This window comes from Dermacentor albipictus, chromosome 8 (assembly GCF_038994185.2).
Source record: "Dermacentor albipictus isolate Rhodes 1998 colony chromosome 8, USDA_Dalb.pri_finalv2, whole genome shotgun sequence".
NCBI lineage: Eukaryota > Metazoa > Arthropoda > Arachnida > Ixodida > Ixodidae > Dermacentor > Dermacentor albipictus.
Window position 1 is genome coordinate 469,129 of NC_091828.1, and position 12,109 is coordinate 481,237.

Consider the following 12,109-nt stretch of genomic DNA (forward strand, 5'->3'; position numbering starts at 1 on the left):
TTAAACTGCTACAAGTCACTTTTGGCCCTCATAATACCTTATAAAATCTTTTATTTGGCCAATGTAGCAAGAATGTACAGTGTGAAGCAGTAAAAACAGGGTATGCTAACTTCTAATCAAAAGGTTTATTGTGAAAAATGCAGTGATCTATAAAGGTTACCACAAAGTAGTACAGCAATAAAACCTGATAAAGACTAGTGCTTGATGAAACCAAACATAAAAGCAGGAAAGGGAGAAAATACATATAGATATACAAGTCCAGGGAAAAAAAACATTGTGATCACCAAGTGTGCATGTGGCTACATTCCAGGAAACTCAATTTTTCCCCAATGGCATGGAACTGGAAGAATGTGCTTGCATAAGCAAGCTGTCAGTCTGTCTATTGGAATAACAACAGTGTTTCTTGAAAGGTGCTGGCATGCAGGATTGGCAATTGTAATGATTTTTTCCTGCACTTGGAATTTTTCTAAATTTTCTTGCTGTAGCATTTCTATTTATGTTTGGCTGCATCAAGCCCCAATTTTTATCTATCCTTCAAAGATGTCTTTCTTTTTTCTGGGGAAAACTCGGGGAAGGCGGGAGATGAAAATTCAAGACGATGAGCTACATGAGAACAAGGTGAAAGTAGGAGCCAGCGTTTCCACACGTGGACCTTGAAGAAGACAAGTCCACTTGTCAAAACGTTGGCTCCTGCTTTCACCTTGTTCTCGTTTTGCTCATCGTCCTTTTTTTTTTCTGGTAATTTATATAACTCGCCACATTTTCACAAATGAACCTCAGTTGAAAGTTAGTCCTCATCCATATCTAGTGTCATCCTGTTGATACTGCTTCCTGCTATGCACTCTTGCAACATTTGTGTGTGTGTGTGTGTGTGTGTGTGTGTGTGTGTGTGTGTGTGTGTGTGTGTGTGTGTGTGTGTGTGTGTGTGTGTGTGTGTGTGTGTGTGTGTGTGTGTGTGTGTGTGTGTGTGTGTGTGTGTGTGTGTGTGTGTGTGTGTGTGTGTGTGTGTGTGTGTGTGTGTGTGTGTGTGTGTGTGTGTGTGTGCACGCGTGTATTTGGATGTGTGATCCGGCCCTTGGGCAGAGGTATCATTCTTCTCCTGTGCAGCCTTACGAATTCATTAACTATAGTGCAACAGAAATGCGATGGACAGGAACGAAGTGAGCACACAGAGCGCTTCGTTCTTGTCTGTTGTCTATCTGTAGCACTTTAGTTAATAATGAATACACACAAACTCATCTAGTTTTCAGTTATGTCGGGTTTATAAGCCCGCTTGTGTCCTGGAATATCTGCATGGCTATGTATCCTTTTTTCTCTTTTTATACACCATGTATGGCTATGTATCCTTTTTCTCTTTTTATTTCTCTTTTTATACACCAACGCTAGAAGTGTTATCGCTAATGGTATTGCACTCTCATCGCTCATCGATTCATTCCAGGCTTCTTTAGTGTTACTTACCGAGACCTGGCTTAACAACACCATACACGATAACAACATCTTTACGAGTGAATCCACTTTCAAGTTTTTTCGATGTGATAGGCAACAGCGTAGAGGGGGCGGTGTGCTCATCGCGATAAAGGAAGAATTCATCGCCGCACCCATCATTATCGATTCTTTTCTGGAATGTATTTGGATTTCCCTGAAGGGTGCTGCATTTGGTGTGATAATTGGCGTTTTTTATCGCCCACCCGACATGTCTGGCGCGTTTTCCGAAGAGTATCATCGAGTGTTGAGCGAGGTGTGCGCGCATTTTCCGAGGTCGGTGATTATCATATTTGGCGATTTCAATTTTCCTAATATAGATTGGTCGACGCTCTCCGTATCGGCCACGGATGCGGCCGCGCATACCTTTCTCAGCACTTGTCTTGACTTTTCATTAACCCAACTTATTAGTCAACCAACACGATCCACTGAAACTTCTGCCAATATACTAGACTTAATCTTAACTAATAATCCGGATATATTATCTGACATAACTCATGAAGCAGGCATCGCTGACCATGATGTCATAACTGGATGCATTAACTTTTGCGTGAGCAAAAGAATAATTACCAAAAAGAAAATAAGGTGTTACGGTAAAGCCAATTTCGACGCAATTAACAATGAATTAACCACATTTTCAGGTCAATTTCTGCATGATTTTCATTCCCGTTCCATTGAACAGAACTGGGTCCTGTTTAAGGCCACCCTCAGTTCACTCATTGACACCTACATTCCTGTGTTATCCATTTCCTACAAAAGCAGTTCTCCATGGTTTACTAACAAGCTTCGGCGGCTTAATAACAAAAAGAAAAGACTTTACAGGCAGGCTAAGCTGACTGGTGTAGCGAGTGCTCATGATAAACACAAAGCATGTGAAAAGGCTTATAAGGCATTGCTAAAATCCACTCGCAAAAACTTTTTTTCTCATGATTTACCATCCATGCTAAAAACTAATACTCGTCACTTTTGGCGTGTGGTGAACCCTGCAATTCGCACTGACATCATTCTTACTGATTCTTTTGGTGTTCCCATCAGCGATTCAGATTGCGCTCAACTTCTTAATGATACGTTTGTAACAATTTTCACTCATGAAAACATTAACTCATTGCCAACTTTAAAGACATTAGTGGGAATCACAATGCATGAGGTAGACATCAGTGAGGCTGGTGTTTTATCTCTACTAACCAATCTTAAAATGTCATCTAGTGCCGACCATCTAGGTTTCAACAATAAAATTTTAAAGAATACATCGCATAGTATTTGTCCTCTGTTAACAGCTCTATTTTCCCAGTCACTATCAACTGGTGGTATTCCTAATGACTGGCGCATTGCTAAAATAATACCCATTTTCAAATCAGGTGATCGCGCTTCTCCCCTTAATTATCGTCCCATCTCCTTAACCAGCACTATTTGTAAATTACTCGAACATATCATACACAGTCAAGTAATCAACTTCCTTGAAGACCATAACATTATTTTTAAGCATCAGCACGGTTTTCGCAAGGGCTACTCATGTGACACACAACTTGCCGGATTTATTAACGACATACACGCACTAATAGACGCCGGGTTCCAAGTTGACGCAATATTTTTAGATTTTTCTAAGGCATTTGACCGTGTTCCACACCCTAGGTTGGTACTTAAACTTTCACAGCTTAACATTCACCCTACTATAATTGCATGGATCACCGATTTTCTCTCATCTAGAATTCAGTTTACATCAGTTAACAATTCTAACTCATGTTATGCTGATGTTACGTCTGGAGTTCCACAAGGCAGCGTACTTGGTCCTTTACTCTTTCTAATTTATATTAATGATTTACCCAGTTGCGTTTCATCTAAAATCAGACTATTTGCAGACGATTGTGTAGTTTACCGATGTGTAACAAGTAACACCGATAGCCACTTACTACAAACTGACCTGGACGCAATAAGTGCATGGTGTTCTAATTGGTTAATGCCATTAAATATTTCCAAAACTAAACTCATGTCTTTCACCAATAGGCCACGAATTCTAACCGCCTACTCCCTTGATAACAACCCTGTGGAACTCGCAACTACTTACAAGTACCTTGGCATCAATCTTCAATCAAACTTATCATGGAATAATCATATTAACCTTACCCTTGCCTCTTCAAATCGTACTCTCGGACTTATTAAACATAACTTAAAAGAAGCCCCAATGCATGTTAAAAAACTAGCATACACAACATTAATCCGTCCTAAACTAGAATACGCGTCTGCCATCTGGGATCCCGAACAAACGTATATCATAAGTAACATCGAAGCCTTGCAGAACCGTGCTGCGCGATTTATATTTTCAGATTATTCACGTTACACCAGCGTCACCGCGCTAAAGAATAAAGCTGACTTGGACAACTTAGCACTTCGCCGTAAAATTTCTCGCCTAACACTTTTCCATAAGCTTTATCACCATCCATCACTTCACGATGATTTCTTTCAGTCACCAACAGTTATTTTTCCACGCCGTGACCATCCATACAAAGTCAAACGCATTAACTGCCAGTCATCCCATTATGCATCTTCGTTCTTACCACGCACAATAACTGAATGGAACGCCTTACCATCAGTCATTGCCACGGAACCAGACTTGACTAAGTTTCAACATTTAATTCGCTCACGACTTGTCGACTAATCGTATTATTATTCTTTTTTGGGACTTTTACAGTGTTTTTCGATATTTGTTGGTGTTTTTAGTGCAGTTGCCTTATGTTCTCCTAATATGTACTAATGTTTTCTCTGTAATAATTGTGACCTAATTATCTTGTATGTTAACTATGTTTCACTGTATTATTACTTCTGTTAACCTCTCTTGTTTTTAGTATGTACAAACTACAACCAGTGCTTGTGATTGACCCCCCCCCCCCCCATGTAATACCCTCGTAATGAGGGCCTTTGGGGGTATTTTGAATAAATAAATAAATAAATCCTGTAATTTAATTTCTGGCCATGTGCTTGCAAGTCGCGTGTCAATCTCCCGATTTTCCCGACAATCTCGTGTGATGTGCAAGCCCAGACAGTTTCTGGTGAATCCATGCAGGGTGTAATCTGCACTACAAGTGCTGCTTTGATTGCTTTCAGTAACGCTCTCCGCAAACGACGACGAAGTGTCCTGTGTGGAACGCTGCGTTTTCGTCTCTGAGAAATTGAAGCTACTTTGTGGGAGACGCCACTCCCTTAACTACGGCGATGGACGTGGAGTCGCCTGGAGAGGTTCCTGGTCCGTCTACGTCAACAGCGACCGCACCGCGAAAGCGGTCTAGTCGCCCGAGTGACACCGACAGCGAGGACACTGTGATCTACTCAGGGACCAGTGATGAAACCTCGGATGACAGCGATTTCGTGCCCGTAGCGAAGCACAAAGCAAAGAGAAGACTCGTCAGGACGTCTCCTTCCACAAGTAAGGCAACAGTGATCCCGACGCGAAAGCCATCAGACTTCACCATTTTATATGTGCCTGTGGCTGCTAGCGACAATCTAAACCGGATCAACCGCCAAGCCACATCTGTATCGCTCGAGGCACTCGTTCCGGGTCAGATGAAAGATATAAGGATCAACGCCCGTAAGAACATCCTCGCTATAGATGTCACAAACCGCAGCGCGCTAGACATTCTAAGCAACGTTAAGGTGTTGGATAGCATCAACGTACGCTGCTATAAACAAGACCATCATGACTCTACGGCCGGCGTTGTGTATGACGTAGATAATTCCATAAGTGATGCTGACCTGCATATACTCATCAAGCCGGCGACAGAGGGAATTGCCATATTGCAAGCTCGTCGCCTGGGACGCTCACAGTGTGTCAAGTCAACTTTCAAAGGAGACAGCCTACCGTCCCACGTCAAGGTCGGTCACTTCCGACACATTGTACGGCCTTTTGTGCCAAAGCCGCTTCAGTGCAGGAAATGTCAAAGGATAGGGCATGTTAGTGCGGTTTGCACAAACGCTGCCGTGTGCTCACAGTGCTCTGGGTCGCACAGCTCCGACGCCTGTCGTGCAGAAAACAAACAGTGCGCCAATTGTCAGGGCTCTCACGATGCAACTTCGAAGAATTGCCCACATGTGAAAAATGAGGCGAATGTCTTGAGGCAAATGGTCAGGGATGGTTCCTCGCACAGGGAGGCTGCCGCTAAGGTGCGACGTCGACGTTCACGTCGCCGGAGATCTAGGAAACCCACTGCTATTGCTAAGGATGCACCGCGTCCACTGACAGTCCAGAAACTTCCGCATACCACTAGCAATAGCAGCAATGACATTCCTCAGCAGAAAGTCTCCAATATCATTGCCTCAAGCGACGAGTGGCCGCCATTGCCACGGCTAGATCCACCAGCGGAGCGACAAGATGTAGCACGCTCGCCGAATCATGCTTCACCTTCTGGCAACCAAGACAACGACAAACAAGTTGTCACCATGATAAGGGCCCTTATGAACACGCTACGAGCACTACTGACTGCCATACACACTCCGGCAGCTCGAGGCGCACTTCAAATACTGGATGCCCTGTATCCGGTACTTTCCGGTCTTGAGAAGTACCATGGCTGCTCCTCTACATTCATTCCTTAAAGAGGTCAAAGAAGCGTCTATCTTCCAATGGAATGTCAGAGGCATTAAATCGCGCATTTCGGACTTTCGTCCGTTTGTTTTTAAGAACAAATTTCCAATAATTGTCATTTGTGAGCCAAACGTTGAGAGCGCCATCCGCCTGTCAGGATATGAAGCTTTCATGTCTGCCACCTGTACCGACCGCAGCAAAGTCATCGTTTATATCAGATGCCATTTCACATGTTTTACACCAAGTGGCACCTGATGACGACAATCAATATGTGTGCTTGACTATAAAATGCAAGAACGTCGCACTCACGCTCATAGGTGCCTACATTTCACCTTCGAGTCGATTCGACAGCGCAAGACTAGATGGAATTTTAACAGCGACACCTGGACCTTGGGTTATTACCGGCGACTTCAATGCGCATCATCCGCTATGGGGAAGCTTAAAGATGGACTGTCGAGGAAGACGTGTACTATACTTCGCGTCGGACCATGAGCTCTGCTGCCTAAATGATGGGAGTCCCACCTTTCTGCGGGGATTCACATACAGCAGCTGCCTGGACTTGACTTTTGTTTCAAGATGCCTCAGTGCCAATGTGAAATGGTTCACGGACAACGAAACGCATGGTAGTGACCACGTTCCAACGTATGTTAAAAATCGACGGCATACGCAAGTCACACTCTACTACAGTTCTCCATCACATCGACTGGCCTAAATACACGTCGCTCATGGAGAAGAATTGCCAAGAGATCCGGGACTGTCTGCCTGGCAACATCGAGAAGCTAATTAACGCCCCTGCTCAAGAAGCCACAAGATCTTTTAGGCCTATTCCTAAATTTTCTGAATTCGAAGCAGAATTGGAGCGGCTTCGAGCAATCCACCGTCGCGCGGAAAGAAGGTACAGGCGCACCAAGTCCATCTACGACCTAAGGGAGGCGAGACGCATACAGAAGAAGATCCAGCGTCGGATCAATTCCCTGCAGTCTCTAAGATGGAAAACCTTCTGTGATACCCTTGATCCGCATAAACCCCTGTCACAAATATGGAGAACAGTGCGTGGTCTTCGAACATCACCGCAACAACGCCACCCTTTCAAATGCCTGGCTCTCTACCAAGGTCGCAGAGAGATCGACGTAGCGGACGACTTCTGTTTCAAGGTCGCTGGTCTACTGCCATCGTTCGCTACACGTGATCTCCGTGATGTTCCAATCTCGCGGGATTCTCGTATGGACAATCTGTTTTCCATCGAGGAGTTGCAGGCGGCGTTGGCAGCGTGCAGACGTTCCTCATCGCCTGGGCCTGACGGGGTGACATACGCAGCTCTTGGAAACCTCGGTCACACAGCCCGGCATGCACTTCTAGACGTGTACAATAATTCATGGCGTGAAGGAGAAGTTCCAGCTGCATGGAAGTCCAGCCGCCTTGTGCCTTTGCTCAAGCCAGGTAAATCACCCCTAGACGTGGCGTCTTATCGTCCCATTGCTCTGGCCAGTTGTCTAGGAAAGGTGATGGAGAGGATGCTGCTGACGCGTCTAGAGTGGTATCTAGAACATTACAAGTTATATCCTGGCGCTATGGCAGGCTTTCGACGCGGACGCTCTTCTATAGACAACGTCATAGATCTTGTCTCGTCTGTTCAGCACGAAAAAAGCCTCAGGAGACTGTCAGCAGCGATGTTCCTGGATGTTAAAGGCGCATATGACAACGTAACCCATCAAGCCATCCTGGACGCCTTGGGTGATGTCGGCCTAGGCGGCCTTGTTTTTCGGTGGATATCCAGCTTCTTGAAGGACAGGTCATTCTTTGTGCAAACAGAGGACGGTGCGTCATCACAATGCAACACCTACCGAGGCGTACCACAAGGCGGAGTCTTGAGCCCCACTCTCTTTAACCTGGTGCTCATCGACCTGGTTAATACCCTTCCGGAATCCGTCCATGTGTCGATCTATGCAGACGATATATGCATTTGGTCATCAGGAGCGACGCGTCCTCAGGTGCGCGCCAGACTTCAAAAAGCGGCCACACTAACATCAGGTTATCTTCGAGCACGAGGTCTGGAACTGTCCTGCGAGAAGTGCTCTATAGTCGCTTTCACGCGTAAAGCAATGAAACCATACGTTATCAGAATTAATGGACAGCCAATTGCCTACGAGAAGACGCACCGCTTTCTAGGAGTGATATGTGTGTGAAGTGATTTTTAAAGAGAAATGGAAGAGATAAGTGCAGTGCCGTAACTGTCTCTCACAGGAGGACACCTCAACAGCACTGCACGGGGAAAGGGGTGTGGGGAAAAAAAGATGGAGATAGTGACCGGAAGTAAAAAGGAGAGACAGAGCGGAATAGCAAAAAAGAAAAGACGACAATGTAGCTAAGCGTTTGCGGGGCCTACAGCCGCGCTCTGAGGTGTGTTGCTTCGCAGAATTCCATCAATGCCGAAAATGCACGCTTAGTAATGGAACTGTGAGCATTGGGGAAGAGTAGGCTCTGCAGGGTGGTGGATGGCAAGCCACATCGGCGGTAGGAGGCGTACAGAGCCTCCCTCTCGGTCCCGAAGGCCGGGCAGTGAAGCAGAAGGTGTTCCAGTGTCTCCACGTCATCGCAGTTACCACACACGGGGCTGCCGGTTCCCGTGAGCCTGTGTGTGCGCGCCGCTGTTTTGTAGCAGCCGATACACAGGCGGAGAAGGAAGGCGCAGTCAGCCCGAGAGAGGCCCGCACGCGGGAGCAGGCGCGGGGGCGTTCCCGCCGCGACGCGCCGATCGGGATGTTGCGCAGTGAGGCTGCGCAGAACAGCTGTCTTGGCCGCGTCGAAGCTCGTCACCAAGTGGGTGAGGGGAAAGCGCTCACCGTCAACACCTCCTAGACTAGAAGGCCGGAGTGCTCGGCGAGTGACGTCACGGGCAAGAGGCCATCGGCACGCTCGGGGATACGGGTTCAGTGAAGGGATCGCGGCTTAGTTCACCTAGCAGCCGTATGCTTTTATTGACCACCCCACACGTTTTCTTCAGTCGAAACTGCGGAATGAGCAGCAGGCAGCTTACAAAGCATTTATTTAAGACACAGATACAAAACAGCATTGTAAAGCTTGTACATGTATTGATGCCAGAAGCTTCTATAGCATCGCGCTTTGTCGTCTTTGTAATGTATGTTTTTTGTGAATTATTATTATTTATTATACCCCATACTTCATACCTATTACTTCAAGTAAATTGATTCCATAAAAACCTCTCCTTCCGCATTTTGTACTTGTGGTTTTTACGGCACGGCAATGACGAATGTAATGCACTCGATTAGCTTCACAATTGCGTATGAACAATCTTATTGGGGACACATGTATTTATTACAATCTATATTATGTCATGTCAATCTATATTATGTCAAACGAATAATTTTGCTTTCGACGCACTAATTACCGCAGTCCACTAATTTACAACAACTCAAATGAGTTTAGAAATGGGATATAAAACATTTGTGCAGCTATTTACACGAAAACAGCTGCCTTATTGCGCAGAGTTTCAGCGTTTCTCTTCCTTGCCTTAGCATTGGCATCCAATATTTTGTCATTCATTTTGCAGCAGTAGTTCTTCAATAAAATATTCGTCCTAAACCACGAAAGGTGCCTTAACACAAATTCAGATTTATGTCTATCGTCGAAGGCGTCGAACTCTGAGGAATCATCACTTTCTGTAAATGCACTTGCTGTAATTGAGCAATTAACCTTTCCGTATTTTTCAAAAGTAGCTATTTAAAGAAGTTCTGAACATCTTACCCTGGAGTGCGCTAATACAATGAAGTCTGCACGTGGTAGCGCCCTAATCCAGGCACTCTGGGCTTCTTCATCTTGCGGAAACTTGAAGACATTATTTTTGTGCTTTGATTTGTACATGTAATTGCTCCGGCAATTGGGCACGCAGCACTTATTCGGCATATCTTGGCATGGCACTCCACATTCAGGGCCAATGAAGACTCGCGGTACACACAATCGCAAGCACAGCACAAGTGTTGAGACTACATGCACTGGTCACGTCTAGAAAAAAATGTGCGTTCGGAAGCATGCAATAGCACGGCCGAGCATGCCGGGACTTGTTTAACCCCGAAGCTATTCAAGGAGCGGCAGGGCTCCTGGAACTAATTGAATTGTTGTCGCCGCTTTCGTCCTCTCGGTCTTCTCCGAATTGCCGGGGTTAACCATTGTATATCTTCCGCGCTTCATTTTCAAAACTAATGCGCCGCTCGTAGCTTCGTAGCATGCTGCACGGAACTTCTATGTTGGCCTCTTGTGCGTGACGTCGCTCAAGGGGAGAGGGTCAGCCAGAAGGCCTTAAGTTCTCTAGAGGGTGTTGTCACCGTGCGCCGCCTTGGCGAGGGAGTCAGCCTCCTCGTTGCCTGGCAATCCGATATGAGCGGGTATCCATTGAAGCGCCAGGTCGCAGCCTTGATTCACGATGTGTCGCAGCTTGCAGCCAACTCGAACAACAAGGGGCACTCCGCCGTAGTCCCTGGCCAGCATGCAAAGCGCCGCACGAGAGTCAGTGAGAATGGCCGCTGGCACATTGTTCGGATGTTCCAATAGGAGGTCGGCAGCGAGATCAATGGCGGCGAGTTCGGCCACTGTCGATGACGCGGCAAATCGCAGTCGGCACTGGCGCGTTTCCGAGATGTCCGGTGCCGTGCAAGCCGCAGCACCAGACCCGTCCGGCGTCACCGAGCCATCGGTGTAGACGAGAAGTCGTCCTGCCAGTCGCTCGTGCAGTAGGGAGGCGATCTCCTGTCTCATGGCGCACACCGCAGTTCGGCGCTTTGATGCGACGCCAGGCACCCCGATGTTCACGTCGAGCAGACTGGAGTAGTACGGCAGGGAGACGAACTGTGGCGACGACCCGATGAGCTTTGAGAACTCGGTGGCGCACTTGCCCATTCCCGAGTTCGGCAGGGAGTGGAGTCTGTAGACGAGCCGCTGGCCCTGTGGTGAGCGCTGCAGGCGCTCAATGTGGTGGAGCGCCTGCTTTCGTGCACGAAGCGATGGCGGCCAGTTGCCCACTTCCGCGAGTGTCGCCCCTACTTGGGAGGAGCGAGGGAGGCCGTATAGTTCTCGCACCGCAGTACGGTGCGCCATGTCAATGGCATTCCAATTCGCCGATCGAGCGTTGGTAATGGGGAGGGCGTAGAGTGCCCTCGATGTGGCCACAGAGTTGTAAACGCGCAGTGCGAGTTGCGGCGTGCATCCGTGTCCACGCGCGAGAAGAGAGCGCGCGGCGCTGGCGACTTTCCTCGATTGCTTGCAGATGTGGGAGACGGCCGCATTGAAGTTGACGCGGCAGTCGATCTGCAGGCCGAGGTAACGGACGCTCTTGCGCCACGGGAGAGGGCAACGGCGCAGAGTCAGCGGTGGCGCTTCGGAACGTGCTCGCGTGCCTCGTGGGTGCACCAGCAGTGCCTCTGTTTTGGTCACCGACAGCTGGAGGCCGATGCTTCCCATGTACTGGTCCACCGCGTCAATTGCAGTCTGGACAGATGCACGCACCTGATAGCCGACTTGAGTAGGGCCAGTCGCAAAGAGGGCGATGTCGTCGGCGTAGATTGCCACCCGTACTTCGTGCGACATTTTGGGATGTAGTCCGGAAGTCGCGCGAGGGCAAGATTAAACAAAAAGGGGCTCAAAACACTGCCCTGCGGAACACCAGAAAACACACTGCGCGGCCGGCTGAGTGCACCTCCAACCCGCACCCGAAGTGTGCGATCAGACAAGAAGGCTCGCACGTAGTCGACTAGCCGGTCGGTGATGCCGAGCTCGTGCAGCGCACTAACGATCGTCGAATGCGGCAGCCCATCGAAGGCGCCCTGTACATCGAGCAGGACGAGGTAACCGGCCTCGCGACGGCTCGCCGCCTGCTCGAGAGTAGCGACAACCTCGGCCAGGGCGTCAGCCGTTGCGCGCAGCCGGCGGAAGCCGCTCTGCTCGGGAGCGAATGCGTCGAGTGCCGCCGCAATCCACTCCAGACGACGAAGTGTTATAGCTTCGAGTGTCTTACCGGCGACAGACGTGAGTGAAACCGGG

The 12,109-nt window shown here is 48.0% G+C and overlaps 1 protein-coding gene across 1 annotated transcript; it reads right to left on the reverse strand.

The window, feature by feature from the left end:
- Positions 1–10,381: 10,381 nt before the first annotated feature.
- LOC139048703 (uncharacterized) lies at positions 10,382–11,656 on the reverse strand. Its single transcript, XM_070523198.1, has one exon. It carries the CDS (start codon positions 11,654–11,656, stop codon positions 10,382–10,384), a length of 1,275 nt encoding a protein of 424 aa, XP_070379299.1.
- Positions 11,657–12,109: the final 453 nt, after the last annotated feature.